General features: G+C 38.4%; 1 protein-coding gene across 1 annotated transcript in view; it reads left to right on the forward strand.

Annotated features, from left to right (window-relative positions):
* Positions 1-23,939, forward strand: part of SNX8 (sorting nexin 8) — a 50,698-nt gene that overhangs the window by 23,073 nt on the left and 3,686 nt on the right. Inside the window, exons 2-8 of the mRNA XM_043969439.1 lie at positions 6,438-6,628; positions 11,315-11,432; positions 13,019-13,140; positions 16,288-16,368; positions 17,591-17,751; positions 18,597-18,729; positions 23,072-23,140. Of these exons, the coding sequence (XP_043825374.1) occupies positions 6,438-6,628; positions 11,315-11,432; positions 13,019-13,140; positions 16,288-16,368; positions 17,591-17,751; positions 18,597-18,729; positions 23,072-23,140 (875 nt within the window). The remainder of the gene's footprint in view (positions 1-6,437; positions 6,629-11,314; positions 11,433-13,018; positions 13,141-16,287; positions 16,369-17,590; positions 17,752-18,596; positions 18,730-23,071; positions 23,141-23,939) is intronic.

Genomic DNA, 23,939 nt, shown 5'->3' on the forward strand with positions numbered 1-23,939 from the left:
TCTATAAAAATCACCTCTTGGGGGGCAGCTAGGTGGCGCAGTGGATACAGCACAGGCCCTGGAGTCAGGAGTACCTGAGTTCAAATCTGGCCTCAGACACTTAACACTTACTAGCTGTGTGACCCTGGGCAACTCACTTAACCCCAATTGCCTCACTAAAAAAAAAATCACCTCTTATTTATAACTAAAAAGAAAAAAAATACTTTTAATGCTTTCTCAGCAAGAAGCTTTATCATAATTTCCTTGATTTGAGACAGGAATTGAATCCATTTGAATAATTACCTACTATTTGTGTGGGTAATAGGGTAACTTGTTTTTCTGTAGAAAGTTGAGGTTTAAAGGGTTATTTCTTTGAGTACTGTGACCAGGAATTATAGCCCTAAGAAAATTTGATGTGGATAATAACAGTTTCAAATATATCTTCTTGAAATGAACTCTGGAAAAGCTGCTGACTTTTGAGTTTAGGAGCACTATTTTTGAAATTTTCAGGCAAGCTTCCTGCTGACTCTGGGGGGTCCAACTTGGAGGTTTCCTTTTCATTGCTTTCAAGTAACAAATTTGAACAGCAATGAGATCATATCAGTCAGTACTTAAGAAATTAATTTGAACTAGTCACTGGAAGGTCAAATACAGAAGCCTATTTTGGCCACATAATGAGAAGTAGGATTCATTGGAAAAGACCCTGATGGTGGGAAAGATTGAAGGCAAAAGGAAAAGGGAATGGCAAAGGATGAGATGGATAGATAGTGTTATGGAAACAATAAGCATGAACTTGGGCCCACTTCAAGAGATAGTGCAGGATAGAATGGCCTGGAGTGCTGTGGTGTAGGGGGTCATGAAGAGTCAGACACAACCAAACAACAACAAACCATAACTAGCCTTTTTTTCAAGTGGACTCTTAATTTTTATTTGTCAGGTTTAAATCCTAGTTTTTATATCATTTCCCCTATGTGCTGTTGATTAATATCTTGAAGTTTAGTCAACACCTACTATGTGCCTAAGGCATGCAGTAGATGCTTCATGAGTATTTGTTGAAATGTGAAGATACTAGATTCCTTTGTCGATAGCAAACTGTGATCTTGCATGAGCTGGTATAGCTCTGAGAAACCACAGTTTCTCAGTAATGTGAGGCAATTGATGTCTAAGGTTTCTTCTAATTCTCAGCTTCTGTGATTCTAACCCAGAATCCCCTAGGGATGTGTATCAGAAGACCTCTGCTTTCAGTTATAACCATACTTCAAGGGACTAATGCTTCTTCTGTGGCAGCTAGATAGCACAGTGGATAGAGTGGAGACAAGAAGACTTATCTTCCAGAGCTCAAATTTGGTCTCAGACACTTACTAGCTGTGTGACCCAGGGCAAGTAACTTAGCCCTGTTGGCCTCAGTTTCCTCACCTGTAAAATTAGCTGGAGAAGGAAATGGCAAACTACTCCAATATCTTTGCCAAGAAAACCCCGGATGAAGTCATGAAGAGTTGAACATGACTTAAAAACAACTGAACAAAAATGCTTTTTCACTACTGCTCTTTCCCTGAATTGTCTTTTATTGTCCTTCACAGTCATTACCTCTAACTGTGGCAGGAAAGAGACAGGGTACAGCAAGAAAGTTTTAGAGGATAGAAGAGAGCTCTCACTGTCTTGCAAAGACAATTGCAGAATTAACTAAATAACCATAAAAATCATTCTTCCTAATTTTTATTTCTTCCAAGCCTGACCTACTAAGGAAAGTGATTTGTTTTGTATCTGTTTTGTTGATCGTATACAATTTCCTTCAAGTGGCAGATATTTGCAATATCTATTTCATAGAATCTATCATGGGTTGGAGCCATTGGTAGGTAGGGCTGCCAGTTTCCCCACATTCTAGGTACATGTCCCAAATTTGAACTTACCAGAAAGGATAGAAGAATTGAAGAGTCCTACAGGAATAGTACCTGATTGATTCTTCTCATTAATTAGTATGTATTGATGAATAGTAGCATATTAGATACATTCAAGGAGTTAGAAACACTTCAAAGAGTGACGTTCTAAGAAACAAAATGAACAAATATGAATTTCTCTTTTTTTAATAATGTGTTTTTTCCTCAACCAGTTTTAAAGGAGTGGCCGCCGGCATCATTGGAGGGCTTAGTAACAGCTGGCAAAGAAAGTTTCTAAGAACAAGAACAAAATTTTCTTTTTGAAGCTACATTGGGGAAAGGATCTTTTTTTTCACTGACTAGGACAAAGGGACTAGACGATATGCTTTTAAAAATTGCAGTTGACAATGAAGCTAAGAGATATCGCTCACATTGAATGACAAAAATTAGGATTCAGAAAGAGACTAGCAGGTTAGAACATTGGGCCCAGATCAAAGAAGGAATAGCAATATTGCTCTTGGTGAGTGAATAACATAAAAAAGGCAGAGCTGTTCATCTCATTTTGCTTCTGTTTTCCCTTGCCAAGGAGAATAATATTCAGACTGGAAAAGATAGAAAAAAAAATGGCCACTAAGGAGTTATTTCCTAAAAGGAGATAGTAATAGAGCACTGTGCTGTTTCTGATCAGTTCAAGTCACCTAGATCAGATTAACTACATATTAAGGGACTGAGAACTGACAATTGTGAATGCAGAGTCACTGTCAACTGTCTTTGAAAGATCTTGGATTTTGCAGAAAGTGCAGAATTGGAAAAAGACAAATGAATCAATTTAAATAGGAAGAGAATGGAGTGTGCAAATTATCATATGAGCTTGATTTTGATTCCTCATAAAATTCTAGAACACATTAATTTAAAAGATGGTAGGGGGAAGCTAGGTGGCGCAGTGGATAAAGCACTGGCCTTGGATTCAGGAGGACCTGAGTTCAAATCCAGCCTCAGATACTTGGCACTTACTAGCTGTGTGATCTTGGGCAAGTCACTTAACCCTCATTGCCCTGCCCCCCCCAAAAAAAGATGGTAAATGACTATCCAAAGAAGGATATATTGTAAGGAGTAAGCATAGCTTCAAGAAGAGCCCATTATATGGTTGAACAAGTTGTGGTATATGAATGTAATAGAATACTATTGTGCTGTAAGAAACGATGAGCAGGCAGATTTCAGAGAGACCTGGAAGGACTTGCATGAACTGATGATGAGTGAGATGAGTAGAACCAGGAAAACATTGTACCCAGTATCAACAACATTGTGTGTTGATCAACTGTGATAGACTTGATTCTTCTCAGCAATACAGTGGTCCAAGATAGTTCCAAAGGATTCATGATGGAAAATGCTCTCCAAATCCAGGGGAAAAAAAAAGAACTGTTGAATCTGGATGCAGATCAAACCATACTATTTCTGCTGTTTTTGTTGTTGTTGTTTTTCTTTTTTGAGGTTTTTCCTTTTTGCTCTGATTGTTCTCTCATTACATGACTAATGCAGAAATATGTTTAATGTGATTGTACATATAAAACCTATATCAGATTACTTGCTGTCTTGGGGAGGGGGGAGGGAAGGGAGGGATGTAGAAAAATTTGAAACTAGAAATCTTATTTAAAAAAATGTTGAAAATTATCTCTAAATGTAACTGGAAAATAAAATATTTATATGGAAAAAAAAGAAGAGCCCATTATAAACAAAATTCAATACCTTTTTTGACAGAGTTGCTATACTAGCACATTAGGGACATGATGTAGATACATACAGCTAATCCTTATTATTCTTGTAGAAAATAGGAAGTGATGTGGGCTAGACAATACCTTGCGATGTTTAGCTTTTTTTTCAGTGACTTGGGTAAAAGAAATAGACATGCTTAAATTTTTTTTTCAATTTACATCAAAGCTAAGAGGATTTTAATGTGGGATAACAAAATCAGGATTTAAAAAGATCTCAGCAGGTTAGAACATTGGGTCTTATTTACTAGGATGGAATATAATGGGGATAAATATAAAGCCTTGCAGTTGGATTGAAAAAAAATCAATTTTACAAGTGTAAGATGGAACTGGTATGGCTAGGTAGTAGTTATGAATAATATTTCGGGTTTCAGGGGACAGAAAACTCAGTATGATCTCCCATTGTAGTATGGAAGAAAAAAAAAAAGCTAATACAATCACAGAGTTTAGTAAGGAACATAATTTTCAGGACTAATGACATGGTAGCTCTGCTGTACTTTGCCTTGTTCAGACCATATGAGGAGTATTGCACCGAGTTCTAGGTGCCTTTTAATTTTTTTTTTGGTGGGGGGGCGACAATGAGGGTTACACAGCTAGTAAGTATCAAGTGTCTGAGGTCAAATTTGAACTCAGGTCCTCCTGAATCCAAGGCCAGTGCTTTATCCACTGCGCCACCTAGCTGTCCCTCTAGGTGCCTTTTTAAAAAAAATTCTGATTATTGTGCTATAGGAAATGACAAGCAGGACAATTTCAGAAAGGCCTGGAAAGACTTGTATGAACTGATGTATAGTGAGGTGAACAAAACCAAGAGAACATTGTGCACAGAGACAGCAATGCTGTTTGATGAAGAACTGTGAACGACTTGAGTATTCTCAGCAATACAATGATCTAAGACAATCCCAAAGGACTTTTGATGAAACATATTCTCCACCTCCGAAGAAAGAACTGATATTGATGGAACACAGACTGAAGCATGCTATTTTTCACTTTCTTTCATTTTTTCTTTTATTCAAGTTTTCTTGTACAAAATTACCAACGTGGTAATGTTTTACATAATTGCACATGTATAACCCATATCTGATTGCTTACCACCTCAGGGAGTGGGGAAGGGAGGGAAGGAAGGAGAGAGAAAATTTGGAACTTAAAACTTTAAATAAAGTATTTACTGAAGAGAAAACAAATTCTGAACTGAGCAAGAACCAAATAAAATTAACATTTTTGTATATATAGTAGAACAGAGAAAGAGGATTAAGTGTACCTACAGCTGTGAAGGTCTTACAACTTGCTTTTCTTTTATTATGTTATATACTGTAAATGATAAATACAAATAATTATTATATATCACTAATATGTAATAAATGTTTAAATGTAACTTTCCAAGCTGTCCTACTTCTGTCTTTCTGCCCTTTTTTTGTTCTTATCTGTGCATTTTAAAAATGCTTTTGTGATCCTCTTTATCCCCCTTTTTTGGAACAATCTTATCCCTGTCTGCTTTTCCCCTCCAGTCTTCTCTAATTGGAGAAGAAAAACAAAACCCTTGAAACACATTTGTATAGTCAAGGAAAACAAATTCCCACACTTGCTGTGACCAAAAATGTATGTCATTCTGCATATTGAGTCCATTACTTCCTTTTCAAGTCGTGGGTTAACTCATCATTGATCATTGTGTTCATCAGATTTTTAAGTCTTTGAAAGTTGTTTGTCTTTATAAGTTGCCGTTGTTCTGTAAATTGTCAGGTTCTGCTCAATTCCACCTCTGTTAGTTCTTATAAGTGTTCCCAGGTTTTTCTGAAACTTCCCATTTCATAATTTCTTATGATACAATAATATTCTACTAAGTTTCTATATCATAATATGTTCTTCAACTGATAGAGTGCCTTTTGGTGGGGGGAAGGAAATATGGATTTTGTCAAAAGGGGAGGGATGGTCAAAGGCCTTGAGATTATGCTATATGAGGATTGGATAAGTGCTGTCATAAGAAAGGGTTGTTCCATTTAGCCACAGAGGACAGAACTAGGAGCAATGGGCAGAAATTAAAGCCCACAGTAAGAAAAAACTTCCTAAAAGAGCTGTGTACAAGAAGAATGTGTGTCCTCTCCTGCCCCCTTCTCACTAGAGGTCTTCAAGCAAAGCCTGTGTGACCTCTTGTTGGGGATTTTGTAGTTTGGATTCTCATTCAAGAATGGGTTAGGTTAGATAACCTCTGGGGCCTCTTCCAAGTATGGGAGATACTGTGAAAAATGTTTTGAGTTCAGTATTTTTCTCTTCATTCTGACATCTCTTGATGGTGGAAGGAATTTTTTTAATAATTAAATAATATTTCAAATAATATTTTCTTCCATAATATTGACCCCAGAACAACATTAGTTGATTTCATTCTGCTAGGGAGTCATTTTCTTGAGCAATTTCCAGAAAGGAAGTGTACACATCTGCTGATTCACAAGCAAGTGGGGAGCCCAACTGACTGTTGCTTGGAATGTGCAGAAAGGCATTTCAGCTGAGCTGTAAGTCTAGAATGAATGAGTATGTGTAATATGTGCAAGGAATGGATTGGTTACATTGGTTGGCCAGGGTCCAGATGCTGAGAAAGCATATAGTGAAAGGAAGGGGAAGCAAAGGGAGCAGATCAGAGCTAGCTGCTTCCTAAGCTATTTTTTAAAATACATTTTATTGATAACTTTTGTTTTTACGTTGCCCACATTTTTCCCTGTAACCCTCTGACTCCTCCTCCCAGAGAGCGATTTCATGAAATGACTTTCCTAAAGAAAAAGCTTCTAAGCTGTTTTTAACATGTTCACTGTTTCTTCTCCAGACTCACCAAAGCCTCAGGTAACCGAGCCCAGGGAGCCAGATTCATTTCGAATGCAGATGCCTCAAGGGAACCCGTTACTGCTCTCTCACACCCTCCAGGAGCTGCTGGCTAGGGACACTGTGCAGGTGGAGCTTATTCCTGAGAAGAAGGGCCTCTTCTTGAAACACGTGGAGTATGAAGTTTCAAGCCTGGTAATGAATTCCTATGTGATGGTAGAAGGAAACAGTGAGGTGGGAAAGGAGGACAGACAAATCATGTAATTTGCTGTTGTATTAAATTGAAGTAGGGAAAAGTGAAGGGAAAGAGGAGGTGGCAGCATCCCTTACTAACTGCTGCCCCAAAGAGGCCTTTAGTAATCTTCATCATGACCATCTCTTAAGCATAGATGTGTGAATTCGGCACATTTATTTTGGGAATGATGTGGAAATATTACTAAGGACTAGAATACGGGGCTAAGTAGTTAGTTTCCTTCAGTATAAATTAAGTTCTATGAGGAGAAGGATCAGAATGACCCCTTTTTCATGTTTTCGTGATTCTTCTTTCTTTCTTTTTTTGGGGGGGGAGGGGGAGTGAGAGTTAAGTGACTTGCCCAGGGTCATACAGCTAGTAAGTGTCAAGAGTCTGAGGCTGGATTTGAACTCAGGTCCTCCTGAACCCAAGGCCAGTGTTTTATCCACTGTACCACCTAGCTGCCCCCTCTTTTTCTTTCTTTCTTTTTCTTTTTTTTCATTCTTTCATGATTCTTAAGAATAGTTATGTAGCTCTCCTCAAAATAATGGCTACTAATCTGGAGCCTTTTTTTTGAATAGAACCTTTATAGTTTTAGTAATGTAATTATTTTTTTTTAACTGTCTGATTACCTAGGCTGATTATATATCCCTCCTCCTCATGTACTCTTCCTAGTTGATTTGCTATTCTTTACACACAATATTCCATCTCTTCTTGCCCTTGTGCCTTCACACAGGTTGTTCTTCCTCTTAAATGTAATATCCTTCCTCCCCACCTCTGCCTCTTAGAAGGCCCGGCTTCCTTCAAGGCTCACTCAGTTCATGTGCTACCTCCTTCAGTTCACCCAGGTTTAAAACTCAAGTTATCCTCACCTTTCCCTCACTTTACACATCCAATCATTGCCAACTCTTGACAATTCTACCTTCATAACATATCTTGAATATATCCTTTTTTCCCTATTTGCAAGGCCATCATCTGAGTTCAGGACCTTTTCCTGGACTTCACTGAGAGCCCCCTAACTGGCCTGCCTGTTTTGAGGAACTCCCTTCTCTCTCTTTTTTTTTTTTTAAGTGAGGCAATTGTGGTTAAGTGACTTGCCCAGGGTCACACAGCTAGTAAGTGTTAAGTGTCTGAGGCTGGATTTGAACTCAGGTACTCCTGACTCCAAGGCCAGTGCTCTATCCACTGCGCCATCTAGCTGCCCCTGAGGAACTCCCTTCTCTAATCCAGTTCTCCCCACGTGGCTGCCAAAGTTTTATTTCTTTTTTTTTCTTTTTCTTCTTTTTTTAGTGAGGCAATTGGGGTTAAGTGACTTGCCCAGTATCACACAGCCAGTAAGTGTCAAGTGTCTGAGGCCAGATTTGAACTCAGGTACTCCTGACTCCAGGGCCAGTGCTCCATCTACTGCACCACCTAGCTGCCCTGAAAGTTATATTTCTAAAGTACAGCTCTGACCATGTCTCTTTCCTGTTCGATAAATTCTACCAATTCCCTGTTGCCTCTAGGATTCAGTACAAATTCCTCTGACGTTTAAAGTCCCTCATTGACTGACTCCAACCTGCTTTTCCAGGTTTATTACATCTTTATTCCCCTGCATGTACTCTGTGGTGAAGCAAACTGTTCTGCCTACTGTTCTTTACACTGAACACTCCATTTTTCATTTACACTCCCCCACACACACCAGTGTGCACTCCTTCCTTACCTCTGCTCTTAGAATCTCTGGTTTTCTTAAAAGTTGAGCTCCAACAGAACCTCTTACACATAATACTTTGCACATGCTACTCCGTTGCTAGTGTTACCTTCCCAAGAATCACCTTGTATTTAGCTTTCATACATTTTCTCTGTACTAAGATATGTCCTTATTGTCTCCTCCTTTAGAATGCACACTTTTTGAGGGAAGAAACCGCTTCATTTTGTATTTGTATCCCTGGTGCCTAGAAATGTGCCTGACACATAATAACCACTTGATAAATGCTTGGTGATTGCTTTATTGACTTAAGAATTAGCGCTTTTTTATACTTTAGTTGTTGTTGCCCCCAAAATCACTGTTTATATGTTTTATGTTACATGTGTACATATTGTCTCCACCAGAATTATAAGGTCTTTGAGGGCAGTCATTGTTTCATTTTTGTATTTGTATCTCCAGCGCCTGGTACAGTGCTTAGCACGTAGTAGGTACTTAAGAAATGCATATTGGGGGCAGCTAGATGGCACAGTGGATAAGGCACTGGCCCTGGAGTCAGGAGTACCTGAGTTCAAATCCGACCTCCGACACTTAACACTTACTAGCTGTGTGACCCTGGGCAAGTCACTTAACCCCAATTGTCCCACCAAAAAAAAAACCAACACATAAAAAAAAAAAAGAAATGCATATTGATTGCTCTGTGATGGTTTTGACATTTTAATTCAGTCATAGTAATTATAAGAGTGGGTTTCGTTTTTATCTTTGGGATGAGCTTATCAATGAAATATAGTAAGTAGAGTACTGTTCTATTATATAATATTTGTATTCAAGGGACACAGTGGAGGCAGATGAAAGGAGATGCCATGAAATAGGTCAGAAAGTCAGTTTAAGCTACTGTTTATAGCTACATTTCCACTTAGGATCCCTTTTGCTACAAGACAGTGTAGAAGAAATTAACGTAGACAAAACTATCTTGGGCAATAAATAATACAATTAGGAGATAATGAGGGCTAGAACTAGGGTATTGGTAATAGGAGTTGAGAGAAGTAGATGTGAGATGTTATTGAGTTAGAATTGACAGGGTTTGGAATCTTATTGGATATGGAAGTGTGGGGGAAAGGGAAGAGATGAATTTTACTTTTGAACCTGGATGTTTGGTAAGGCGATAGTACACTTAACAGGATGCGGGCATTTGTATAGGAGGCAAGGTGATGCTTTTTGGACACACTGATTTCGAAATTCTGGAAGTAAACCAGGAAGAGAAGTCTAGCAGGCAGCTGGAAATGTTAGATTTGAATCCAAATCCAGTTGGAACTGGATTTATGGATAAGAATATTAACATAGGTAGGTAAATAAATATCTTACTCCTCCTTTGGAGATGTATGGATAAATCTCTAGCCCTGATATTTCTCCTATCTAGTCCCAAATCTCTAATATCCTCCCTCTCTCTCCCCATGTGTGTATGTGTTTGTATGTATGTATTTTGGAGCCATAGGTATACCTGCACACCCATGGAAATGAATGAAGTTGGCAAGGGAAATAATATAGAGTTAAGAAAGAAGGGCCGGGGCGGGGGGCAGCTAGGTGGCGCAGTGGATAGAGCACTGGCCCTGGATTCAGGAGTACCTGAGTTCAAGTCCGGCCTCAGACACTTGACACTTACTAGCTGTGTGACCCTGGGCAAGTCACTTAACCCCCATTGCCCTGCAAAAAAAAAAAAAAAAAAAAAAAAAGAAGGGCCCGGAGAGTGTCTTGGATATTTCCTCCTATCAAAGGGTTAAAAGTAGTTCTTGTCACAGTGACTATAAAAATGTAATTGGGGGGGGCAGCTAGGTGGCACAGTGGATAGAGCACCAGCCCTGGAGTCAGGAATGACCTGAGTTCAAATGCGGCCTCAGACACTTAACACTTACTAACTGTGTAACCCTGGGCAAGTCACTTAACTCCAATTGCCTCACCAAAAAAAAAAAATGTAATTGGAGAGAAGAGCAATCACAAAACAATTGATACTAAATGATGCAAAATTATAAAGTACTAACTTGGCCCCAAAGACCTATAGGAAGACACCCTTCCTGCTCCTTTGCAGAAAGAAGTAGGGGGCCTCGATGCGAAACATTATACATTATATCAGATTTTTTTAGTGCTGATTGGTTTTGATGGCTTCCATCCCATTCCCTCCTCCCTTTTTAAAATTCTGTGTTATAAGGGATGTCTTTCTGGGAAGGGGAAGAAGAGGAGGAGCATAGGGGGAAATGTGGGTGATATAAGAACAAAAGATAGCAATACAAATTTATTTTTTTTAAAGTGGTTCTTGCCATAGCATTGACCAAAGACTTATCTAAAATGAAATACTTTCACCTGAGAGTGGTAATATATTGTCTTCATTGTGAGTCAAAAAAAGAAACATGGTAGATGAGATGTAACTATAATTTCATTTGCTGGTTGGTTTTTCCCTTTTACAGGTAAGAAGCCCTTGTATGCCTTCTAAAAGTCCTTCAAACAGAGTCCAACAACCCTTTTAGCAGCTCCTCTGTAGCCAATTTATCCTCATTCTCCAATATCTGGATTATAATAATAACTCATATAGAATAAAAGGATTGTGCTATAAAAACCTGATAGTAACATTAACCTGATTTGAAGAAATTACTAGATTTCTCCATAGAGTAAGGAGGGATCATAGGAAAGTTGGTGATATACTCATCTCTTTTTACTTCCTGTTGGCAGAAAGAAGGAAAGGATGTGTAATGGGCTCTAGTAGGGTTTTTTGTTTTTATTTTTTTAGTGAGGCAGTTGGGGTTAAGTGACTTGCCCAGGATCATGCAGCTAGTATGTGTCATGTGTCTGAGGTCAGATTTGAACTCAGGTCCTCCTGACTCCAGGTCTGGTGCTTTATCCACTGTGCCACCTAGCGGCCCCTCTAGTAGTTATTACTGTCCACTTTAAATATTAAAATCTTTTTTTCTAGCGCTTCAAGTCTTCCGTGTACAGAAGGTACAATGACTTTGTGGTCTTCCATGAGATACTGCTACAGAAGTTCCCCTATCGAATGGTGCCGGCACTTCCACCCAAGAGAATGCTGGGAGGTAAAATTGGATTTCTGGCAAATAGAATGGCAGAAAGGAAAACAGCAATATGTTGAAATCTACGTAGTTATTATAACTCAAATAGTAGCAGTCTTTCATTTAACCCCTATGGGCATTTAGGTTTCCACTCTTGGCTTTAATGCATTTTCTTGGCCTGACATTTCATTGACATCCTAGCCAACCTAGAATTTGGAAGTGGTAGAGAGAAAGGTGCTTTGCAGTGAATTATATTCATAATTTTGAGGTGTCCAAAGAATGCCATATCCAGCATGGAACAGAAAGTGTATAATAATTTCTGAGAGTTTACTGAATATCTTTGATTTTATTTACTAAATCAAAGTTAGAGAATTAGATAGAATTTGGAATCTGGAGAATTTTAGAGCAATAACCCATGTTTAGTGCAGCTTCTGACACATATTAACAGTATGTTGGGTAAATCATTTCCCTACTTGGTACCCAAGGCAACTCTTTAAAACTATAAACCACATACATATATACATACATACACACATGCATACATATACCACATACATACATGTTGTATGTAGCAGTAGAGGTAGTTTCCACACTAGTATGTCCTCACATTGATGAATTTATGGATCTGGAATAAAAAATGAAACCAAAAATTCATTTAGCATCTCTGAAAGTGAGGTAGTGTAGAAAGATACTGGATAGTATTTAAAAGAAAAATTATCTTTCAATGGAAGAGAGAAGGATCTGGAATTAAGAAGGGTTGGCAATGTCTTGCTGTAGAAGATGGGATTTTAACTGGGACTTATCATTTGGTTTTTAAAAATGATGTGTATTATTAGTGGCCAGGCCCAAGTATGCTTTAGTATAAACTATAAGCTCCTGGGTTTTTTTCTCCCTTAAGCAGAAAAAGGTATGAATGAAAGCCTTTAATTTGAAACCAATACAAAACAGACTAGGCTAGGATTTGAAAGTTGGGGGAAGTAAAATTGATTTTAATTAAGATGTAAAAGTACAACAGAACTCATTTATTCATAACAAAAAGGCTTTTCTTTGGTTGCACATAGCTTGCAATCCAATTTAGATTCCAGTCTGCTATGCAGCAAACAGGGTTTGTTGTTTCTCTTGTCAGCGCTTACCTTTTCAAAATACAGCTAGTTTCCATTAGTACAAATAATGAAGTCCACGTGGTGGTCACGTGTATTTGAATTTGTATCATTTGAATTTATAGTTATGTAAACTATGTTCATTGCTCCAGTGCAATAGAAATATGCAGTTCACATTAAAATCATAATGCCATTATTTAAATTAAAATAATCATGGCCTTGATTATTTATAACAGTTGGAACCTGGCAATACTGCGTAGAAGGTGTGTGGCTCCTGCCTCTCCTGAAGCTTCTTTGGCTTTGTTGTGTGGGTGATGCTTATGGTCTCAGGATTAGGAGCTGAGTGAGCCTGTATGGAAAAGTGTGAGCTTTATTTCAGTGTGCCAGATTCGGGATTGTTGGAGTATAAAAGGTTGTTAGTACTGAGGATGGTAAGAGCTTCAATTTGGGTAAGGTTAAGGGGAAAAGGAACTTCCTTTGTAAACGTTCATACAGTTTTATTTCCTCTAGCTGACAGAGAGTTCATTGAGACCAGACGGAGAGCTTTGAAACGCTTCATTAACCTAGTGGCCCGGCATCCCCCTTTCTCAGAGGATGTGGTCCTGAAGCTGTTCCTCTCATTCAGTGGCTCGGTAAGTATTGTTTAAAAATAACATCGATGTGAATTTTTCATTCCACTTGTGTAGTAGAGTTAAATGTTTTTCTGCTCATGAATCTGTTTTCTTTTTCACCTCCCTTTTTTTTTTTTAATTTTTAATTTTTTTAGTGAGGCAGTTGGGGTTAAGTGACTTGCCCAGGGTCACACAGCTAGTAAGTGTTAAGTGTCTGAGGTCGGATTTGAACTCAGGTACTCCTGACTCCAGGGCCAGTGCTCTATCCACTGCGCCACCTAGCTGCCCCCTTTCTTTTTTCTGTCACCTGTCTTTTGTCTTTGACCTTAAAGCACTAAAGGTTGTAGCTCTTCAGAGTGACTGGGTGCACACATTGTATGTAAAGAAAAGTAACCTTATGCTGAATTCCCTTTTGAGAGATGTACTTGGTTGTGGCAATAGAGCATTTAGGCTTATCTTTGTTAGAAATGCTGCATTTAAAAAATTATAATCAATGGTAGGATTTAAAGACTCTTTACATACAGCTACATCCCTTGGATCATGGATATATGTAGTATATGTATTCCAGATGTTGTAAAAAAACATTTAGACACAAAACCAAACACTTTGCTTTGGTGTTTTATTGATTTTCTTTTTACATAGTTGTCACTTCCTAGTGTTCTCATACCAAATAGAATCCCTCTTTATAACAAAGAAACATAACAAAATAAACAAAAATAAGCAAAACAACTTAACACATTACTAACAAAAATATAGTGGTAATAATAAATAAGTAATTTGAGAATCAGACTTGTGGGAAATAGACAAAATTCAGTCAATAAGTTGGTCAGTCTTATTAAGTATTTAAGTATCTGCTAAGAGTCAGGCACTGTGCTTATCTCTGGGGATACAAAATTTAGAGGCAAAAGACAGTCTCAGCCTTCAAGGAACTACAGTTTAATAAGGGGAACAACAAACAAACAAATATGTACAAATATGCTATATGCAAGCATATAACTTGTATAAATAGTACAAATAGGAAATAACTAAAAGAGAGAAGGATCTAGAATTAAGAAGGGTTGGGAATGTCTTGCTGTAGAAGATGGGATTTTAATTGGGACTTAAGCCAGGGAAGGCACTAGGCAGAGATGAGGAGGGAGAGCATGTCAGGCATGGTGGACAGCCAGAAAAATTGTTCAGAGTCAAGAGATGTAGTGGCTTGTTTGTGGAACAACCAGGAGGCCAGTGTCACTGGATGGAAGAATATGTACTGGGGAGTAAGTTATAAGAAGACTGGAAAGGTTGGGCAGCTAGGTGGCACAGCGGATAAAGCACTGGCCCTGGATTCAGGAGGACTTGAGTTCAAATCCAGCCTCATACACTTGACACTTACTAGCTGTGTAATCCTGGGCAAGTCACTTAACCCTCATTGCCCTGCAAAAAAACAAAAACAAACAAACAACTTCCTGCTGGAAGAAAAACTTAGATTGTGTGGTGCAAGCAAAGACAAGGTTAGCAGAAACCTTGACTTCATATTTTTTTTTCCATTTACTGAAGGGACAGGTAGACTTTGGCCTTTTTTTTTTTTTGGGCAGGGCAATGGGGGTTAAGTGACTTGCCCAGGGTCACACAGCTAGTAAGTGTCAAGTGTCTGAGGCCGGATTTGAACTCAGGTACTCCTGAATCCAAGGCCTGTGCTTTATCCATTGCACCCCCTAGCCGCCCCAGACTTTGGCCTTTTAAAGATACCTCTAGGGGGCGCAGTGGATAAAGCACCGGCCCTGGATTCAGGAGTACCTGAGTTCAAATCCGGCCTCAGACACTTGACACTTACTAGCTGTGTGACCCTGGGCAAGTCACTTAACCCCCATTGTCCCGCCAAAAAAAAACCCAAAAAATCAAAATAAAGATGCCTCTAAAGTATGACTCTATAGCTGAATGAAGAGAGCTATGGGTACTGTTTTATGTATTCTTTTTTGTACCCACCCCAAAGTGTACTTGTCATAGAGTAAGTGGTTAAAAAAATGTTTTAACCATCAGGTTAACTATAACTTTTTGAATATGAGTTATTGTTAGCCACCAAAGAAGTGAAAGGAGTTGTAAGAGCTATGAGGCATAAAAAAGGAAAGAAGAGAGGAGAGGATTAGGGTGAAAGTGAATGCAAAGAGACTGCATGGAAGACAATGTCTAAGAATATGTTAAATACATTTCAGTACTGCCATTTATATTATTTTTCAGTCATGTCATACTCTTCATGACCTATGGACCATAGCATGCCAATACTATCCATGAGCTTTTCCTAGACTGATTTGACATTTCTGGGAGTTGCCCAGGGTCACAAAGCTAGTAGTAAGTGTCAAGTGTCTGAGGCCAGATTTGAACTCAGGTCCTCCTGAATCCAGGGCTGGTGCTCTATCCACTGCACCACGTAGCTACCCCAGTGGGAGAAGCTTTGCTTGCTATTTCCCATTTCAGTGAGAATATGTGAATAATGGTTTCTGCATTGCTATTTCTCTATGGTTTCACTATCTTTTTTCCTTTGTTATGCCCTATGTTATAGTTGTTCCCTAGGCCTGTTCCTTGAGTCATGTGTGGGTGAACTGCTTCAGTTTCTGTCTCATTATTGTCTCATTATTGCTCCATGTAGAAACTCAGGGGGTCCATTTAATGCATTTTTGGTCTGCAAAGGGGTGCTGGTTCTAAGCAATGTAGGTAGAATCCTACCTGCCCTCAAATGTTGACATTCTATTCACGGATGCTAAAGTTGTGTCTCCCTTTCATATCTCCATATAGGTGCTCTGATTTTAACAAGTTCAATTAAAAATTTAAAGAGGAAGAGATGTTTAAAAAGGTGTTTGCTATTTTATGGAAAAGAAAACAGCTCTCTGTTAAAGAAAGGACTATATCTTGCCTTTAATTTGTAAATTACTTTAAGAATTCCCTTTTTTGGGGCAGCTAGATGGCGAAGTGGATAGAGCTCTGACCCTGGATTCAGGAGTACCTGAGTTCAAATCTGACCTCAGACACTTAACACTTACTAGCTGTGTGACCCTGGGCAAGTCACTTAACCCCAATTGCCTCACCAAAAACAAACAACAAAAAAAAGAATTCCCTTTTTTAAAATAGGGGGTTAAGTATTTTTATTTATTTTTACTTATTTTATTTTATTTATATTTTCTTCTTTTCCAGGATGTGCAGAATAAACTGAAGGAATCAGTCCAGAGTGTTGGAGATGAATTCATGATTTTTAAACTGGCTACTCGAGCCAAGGTATCTATTTAATTGTGATTTCTTTCTTCTTATTCCAAAATATAAATGAGCAGGTTATGTTGTATTAAAAGCAATTCAGGAGGCAGCTAGGTGGTGCAGTGGATAGAACATTGGCCCTGGATTCAGGAGGACCTGAGATCAAATGTAGCCTCAGACACTTGACACTTACTAGATGTGTGACCCTGGGCAAGTCACTTAACTCTCATTGCCCAGCTGAAACAAACAAACAAACAAACAAAAAGCAATTCAGGGGCAGCTAGGTAGCACAGTGGATAGAGCACCAGCTCTGAAGTCAGAAGGATCTGAGTTCAAGTCTGGCCTCAGACACTTTACTAGTTTTGTGACCCTGGGCAAGTCACTTAACCCTCATTGCCTGCAACCAAAAAAAAAAAAAAAACAACAATTCTGATTCAGAACTGTTTTGCATTTTTCTTTCTAAACTTCCTTACTTGAAAAAACAACAACAACAGTAAACCATACCTTTATACTTTATCATTGTTCTTCTTTCTTAACCCATTTTATTTTTAAGGATTTAAATTCTTGGGTTACAATTTATAAACCAGATGCTTTATGGTAATATTTGGTCATATTGGCATTGGATGGGGCTGAGGGAGAATGAGTGAGAGGAAGGAAAAGGAGAGATCTCTCTCGTGTAAAGAATCTAAGAAGGGGGCAGCTAGGTGGCGCAGTGGATAAACTGTCAGCCCTGGATTCAGGAGTACCTGAGTTCAAATCTGGCCTCAGACACTTGACACTTGCTAGCTGTGTGACCCTGGGCAAGTCATTTGACCCTCATTGTCCCGCAAAAAAAAGAAAAAAAAAAGTAAAGAATCTAAGAAGGGACTGTTTAAAAGTTTGAGTTTGAGGCTCATTGGGTGCCTTTTGACATTTTACTTCAAATTGAACACTTTTTTTTTCTTTGTTTTTTGAGACCAGCATGTTCTTATAGGGTTATTTAGTTTAGTATTTTTGCTAAGTAAGATGTGATTTGTCTTTCTCTTTTATGAGATTAAAAAAAGAGACATTGGGGAAAAGAAATGTGGGGTTAGGGAAGTGCCTTCAGATTTTAGTCATTGGACTTTGGCTCTGTGTATGACTAAACCAAGAAATGGTTAATGCCTCTATTGGTGATATGTTTGTTTTATTGACTTATACCTTGCAGGAATTATTTCAGGTTCATTAACAATTCTTTTTCTCTCTCCTTGCTTCTTCTCTGTTTTAGGACTTCCTCCCAGCTGACATTCAGGCACAATTTGCTGCCAGTCGAGAACTGATCAGAAATATCTATAATAGCTTCTATAAGCTTAGAGATCGGGCTGAGAGGATTGCATCCCGAGCCATTGACAATGCTGCTGACCTCCTCATATTTGGGAAAGAATTAAGGCAGGTGGCAGAAGAAAGCTTCACAATGAGAAATACTGGAGGTTTTGAGTTTGAGGCAGCATTTTCTGGTGAAAAGAATGCTGAGCTTGGAGTCAGTCGAGGCTTGGGTTCAAATCCTTCCTTCAGGGGGCAGCTAGGTGGCGCAGTGGCTAAAGCACTGGCCCTGGATTCAGGAGGACCTGAGTTCAAATCCGACCTCAGACACTTGACACTTACTAGCTGTGTGATCCTGGGCAAGTCACTTAACCCTCATTGCCCTGCCCCCAAAAAACCCTAAAAAACAAAACAATCAAATCCTTCCTTCAGCTTTTGTTTGCTTTTGTGACCATGGCCATGTCATTTAACCTCTCTGAACCTTAGTTTCTTCATATTAAAAGTAGAGATAATAATCATACTAGCTGTTTCAGAGGGTTCTCAGGAGTATTAGATGAAATAATGGATATAAAGCACTACATAAATATCTCCTCGTAATTGGGTGATTTGGGGAGAATGTGCATTTTAATGTTCTGGAACTTGATTATTTCCTCATTTAGGGGTAACTAGAATGAAAGATCGAGAGAGCTCCATTAGTCTTCTTGAGATGCAGGGGGGAAGAGAAGAAGGCCTCTGGCATATTGGGGAACCCCTAGTTCTGAGCTTATGTGAGGGCATGAGCAAGAGGAGCTTAAGAAAGGCGGGCATGACTGAACTGCTATCTGCTTCATTGGAGGGATCTCCAAAGATAATGAGCCCACAGATCCATTTGAATATTTGTGTGAATGTGACCATGGCAGTCACCAGACTTTTTTGTTTAGTGAAATTTAAGGTTTGCTGAATGGAAATTCTTCCTTTTCTCTTTTTTTCAGTGCTTTAGGATCTGACACAACACCACTTCCCTCCTGGGCCACAATGAATAATAGCACATGGGGGACCCTAAAACAGGCCTTAAAAGGCCTTTCTGTTGAATTTGCACTGCTAGCTGATAAAGCTGCACAACAGGTAAGTGGATCTAGTATCTCTGAGTGTTAATTTTTAAGGAATGTTCTGTATTATAGTCTTTTTTTCTTTTCTTTCTGATAAACATTTTTATTTATAGTTTCAAGTTCCAATTTTTATCCCTCCCCCCCATCTTCTCCCCCCTCCCTGAGGCAGTAAGCAATCAGATATGGGTTATACATGTGAGATTATGTAAAATATTGCCATATTAGTCATTTTGTACAAGAAAACTTGATTAAAAGGAAAAAATGAAAGAAAGTGAAAAATAGCAGGCTTCAGTGTGTGTTCCATCAATATCAGTTCTTTCTTTGGAGGTGGATAGTATGTTTCATCAATAGTCCTTTGGGATGGTCTTATATCATTGTATTGTTGAGAATAGTTAAGTCATTCACAGTTCTTCATCAAAAAATCTGTATTATAGTCTTTAGTAACCTCTCTTTCTTAGGTAGACTTAAAAGTTTTGAGTCTAATGAGAGGGAAAAACTATCTTCTGTATAATCCTTCTGAGTTCTAGGTAGCTTATTTAGCATGGGCCAGCTCAGCTGTTTGCTGATAGCAAAAAATAGATTTGGGTTGGATTTCTTTAAGAGAATTTACTTTGCTGGAGATTAGAAGGCATAAGCCAGTCTTGAAGATGTAACCTTGAAATCTCTAGACTCCTTGATGAACCTGGAGCTTTGTGTTTTACTTAATATCTGTATAATTTCTATTGGGTTGTATAATGACCTAGTTTGTCAGAATGTAACTAAGCCCCCAGTGTTGTCTCTTTTTTGATCAGTTAAATTATAGAAAATGCTTTTGCAACAGCCATTTGCTATTTTTAGAAATCGATATAGAATTTTAAAGGCTGGCAGTTCAAGGATATAAGAAATAAACAAGGTTCATCTGTGTGTTAATTTTATTATAAGACTATCATGTGGCTTTGAGGGGAGGTGGGGGAGTCTACTGCTCTTTCCGCAAAATATGTGGTTCTAACTTGCAGATAAATAATGTAAATCATGTTTAAATATTTTTAGAGCTCTGCTACTGTCTTTGACCTCACAATTCTATAGTTAGGTAAGAAGAACTGCAATTAACCAGTGTCATGATCTGAGCCATATGCTATGCTTATAACTTTGATAGGCTTCAGTTTCCTAGTTTGTAAAATGAAGATGTTGCTCTACATAATCTTTAAGGGACCTTCTAGCCCTGTGCTTTCTAACATAGTAAAGACTGTTTTGATTCTTAATGCCTCTAGGATAGCTGAGTTTGGGGGAGAAACAGCCAGGAAGCAAAATGTTATTTTCTGTATGTTCTTTTAGAAACACTGCTGTGTGAGTTATAGAAAAATTTCCTAAGTATTTTCTATTCTAATTGGCAGCCTTAGGACTTTTTAAGCCATGTTACAATAAAATTCGTGATGGTCAGGGGAAATTATTGTGATTAGAAGTATGTACCTGGGGGTAGCTAGGTGGCACAGTGGATAAAGCATTGGCCCTGGATTCAGGAGGATCTGAGTTCAAATCTGGCCTCAGACACTTGACACTGGGCAAGTCACTTAACCCTCATTTGCCCCACAAAAACAAACAATCAAAAAGAAGTATGTAGCTGTTTTTTTCTTATAAAGTTGGCATTATGAAAATTCTTTTTTTTCCTTTAATAGTATTTTTTTCCAGCTATATGTAAAGATAGTTTTCAACATTTGTTTTTATAAGATTTTGAGTTCCAGATTTTTCTCCCATCCCTCCCCCCTCCACAAGACAGCAAGCAATCTGATATAGGTTATATATGTACAATCACATTAAACATATTTCCACATTAGTCATGTTGTGAAAGAAGAATCAGAAAAAAAAGGGGAGAAAACTTCAGAAAAGGGGGAAAAAACAAAAGAAAAAGTAAAAATAATATTGTTCAATCTGCTTTCAGATTCCACAGTTCTTTTTTCTGGATGTGGAGAGCATTTCCCATCATGTATCCTTTGGAAATGTCTCAGACATTTTGAAAATTCTTAAAAGCAATTGGCACTGGGGCAGCTAGGTGGTGCAGTGGATAGAGCACCAGCCCTGGATTTAGAAGGACCTGAGTTCAAATCCAGCCTCAGACACTTAACACTTACTAGCTGTGTGACCCTGGGCAAGTCACTTAACCCCAATTGCCTCACCAAAAAAAAGAAAAAAAAAACCCAAACAAACAAACAAAAAAAAAGTTTAAAAAAAAAGCAATTGGCACTGATGAAGAAAGCAAAGCTATCTATTGCCATATGAAAAAATGCTCTAAATTACTATTGATTAGAGAGATGCAAATTAAAACAACTCTGAGGTACCACCTGACACCTATCAATTGGAATGGCTGAACAAGTTGTGGTATATGAATGTAATGGAATTCCATTGTGCTGTAAGAAACGATGAGCAGGAGGAGTTCAGAGAAACCTGGAAGGACTTGCATGAACTGAAGATGAGTGAGATGAGCAGAACCAGAAGAACATTGTACACAGTATACTATGTGTTGATCAACTGCGATAGATTAGATTCTTTTCACCAATACAACGGTACAAGAGAGTTCCAAAGGACTCATGATGGAAAAGGCTCTCCAAATCCAGGGAAAAAAAAAAAAAAGAACCGTGGAATATGGATGCAGATTGAACCATACTATTTCTTTTGGTTTTGGTGCTGTTTTTTTTTTCTTTTTTGAGGTTTTTCCTTTTTGCTCTGATTCTTCTCTTATAACATGACTAATGCAGAAATATTTTTAATGTTATTATATATATATATATATAAAAAACCTATATCAGATTACCTGCTGTCTAGGGGAGGGGGGGAAAGAGGGGAAGGAGGGAGAAAAATTTGAAATTGGAAATCTTATAAAAACAAATGTTGAAAACTATCTGTACATGTAACTGGGAAATAATAAAATACTTTTGTTTTTTAAAAAAAGCAATTGGCACACTGACATTTTATGGCCTTTTGGTTCAAAGCATTGGTTTGTGTACTGGACTCAATGCTAAATTAAAGATTCGAAGTAAGAGCTGCAGTAGCCATCTTCTCTAGACCAGTAAGGAAGGCTTCACTTTTTTCTCATTAGTAAGATGGGAATACTCTGTACTCTCCTAGCCCTCTCCTCTGCATATTTCACATCTCTCTTAACATCTCACTTTTCCCATTATGCCCCATTAGATGAACTCACTGTGAGGTAGATTGTTGATTTTAGATTTGAAGAGAGCATAGAGTTCAATCTGTACTGGAGCACACTGGATAATAGTGTGGTGATAGCTGGCAGCCATGGCTCTAGGTATGTGTGGATTGGAAAAGGAAGTATTTTTACCTGGCATCTATCTCCAGTTTCATGTACATTGTCTTAGTACAAAGAAAGGATTCTGTGTTGTAGCTAATTGTCCTATATGAGCATCATGGATCTGTTTGAGCATAAGATACTGGGAGTAGCAGCTCCCATCCACTTCTCTTACTTCCTCTGGTTATTCAGGACACTTGAAAACTCCAGTCATTGGCCTGTATAGCTGTTTGGTATGGCTTAGTTTTGGGGCTAAAGCATTTGTATCAATTTAACATGCCTCAGGTCCCATCACTGGTTAATTGAGCCTGACTGCTAGGCAAGTGGTTTGTTTTTTTCCTGTGTCACTCTGAAAATAACATAATGTTATTACCTTTCTAAAAAAAAATCAAATTAAGTAGACATTTATTAAGCACTGTATGTGACGGGCACCGTGTTAAATACTGGGAATACAAAGAAAGGCAAAAATAGTCCCTGCTCTCAAAGAGCTCAGTCAGATAGAATTAAAATCATGATTTATATTTCCCTTTGCCTTTGATGTTGGGGGATTAAGAAGATGATGGTCAAAATTTCAAACTGAGATAACAACATGTTGAGCAGAAATGGATAGACATCTAATTTAGAGCCAAGACCATTCATATTGTCAGTCAGCTGTAATGCTCTTGGCTTATTTGACTTACCTCCATTGCTTATCCTGCCTTCTGTAGCATTGTGAGGAAGACAGTGTGCTGCACTGCTCATTGGAACTGGCATCTGTCTAGTAAAAAGAGGTCTATATTTGGGGTTCAAGTATCCTCTCTTCTGTTTACTGCCTATCTAACCTTGGGCAGTTCACTTAGCCTTTATGAGCCTCGGTTTCCTCTTTTGTAAAATGAAGGAAGTAGACTTGGCTCTCCAAGGTCCAAGTCTTTAGTTCTAAACCTCTGATTCTGTTAAAGGATGATTCTGGGTTGACTCCAGTTGGGGTTTGGAAAGAAGCTCTAGGTAACAAGTAAGTTCGAGAAATGTTAATGGTGGGTTTCCAACTGGGTTTATCTGTATGACGGATGTGCTGGCTAATTCACCCCTTGTTTTCTAGGGTAAACAGGAAGAGAATGATGTGGTGGAGAAGTTGAATCTCTTCTTGGATTTGCTCCAGTCCTATAAAGTGAGTGTTGGCTGTTTCCTTGCCAGAGAAAGGGAGAACTTCTCAGAATGGTCTTGTGACCCTTCCAGGGTGTAACATTTTTCAGGGAATAGAAAACTAGTAGAGAAGTCAGTCTTAGAGCAAAATGAAGAGTAAAACATAACATCATATCCTTGCAGGACTCCATGTGACACTTCTGCTTTCATTGCATTATTCTTGTCCGTATCCTTCTGGAAAATTTCAGATTTTCTTTCATATTACATGATCCAGGAAGAATGGATCATTAACCTGGAAAAGAAAAGATTGGAGTGAGAGAAGAGTACATGACAATTGTTAAATATTTGAAAAGTAATACAGAAGAAGGATTTGACATTTTTCTCTATAGCTTTGGAGGGCAAAACTAGTTTGATATTTTATAGGAAGACAGATTTTGACAAAGTAAAAACCTACTTTTTAAAAAAATAACTTGAGGTGGGCATCTAGGTGGCGCAGTAGATAGAGCACTGGCCCTGGAGTCAGGAGTACCTGAGTTCAAATCCGGCCTCAGACACTTAACACACACTTACTAGCTGTGTGACCCTGGGCAAGTCACTTAACCCCAATTGCCTCACTAAAAAAAAAAAATTTTTTTTAAATAATAACTTGAGGTTCTCACAAGTGGAAATATTGAAGCAGAATGTGGTTGACCATCTGTCATAGATAATACAGATGGGATTGCTTAATGGGGGGTTAGATTAAACTGAGGTCTTAGATGACTTCTCATATCCCTTCTAATGCTAAGATTTTATGTCCGTCTCTTTTCATGAGATTCCTAGTTGGG

This window comes from Dromiciops gliroides, chromosome 1, assembly GCF_019393635.1.
Source record: "Dromiciops gliroides isolate mDroGli1 chromosome 1, mDroGli1.pri, whole genome shotgun sequence".
Taxonomy (NCBI): domain Eukaryota; kingdom Metazoa; phylum Chordata; class Mammalia; order Microbiotheria; family Microbiotheriidae; genus Dromiciops; species Dromiciops gliroides.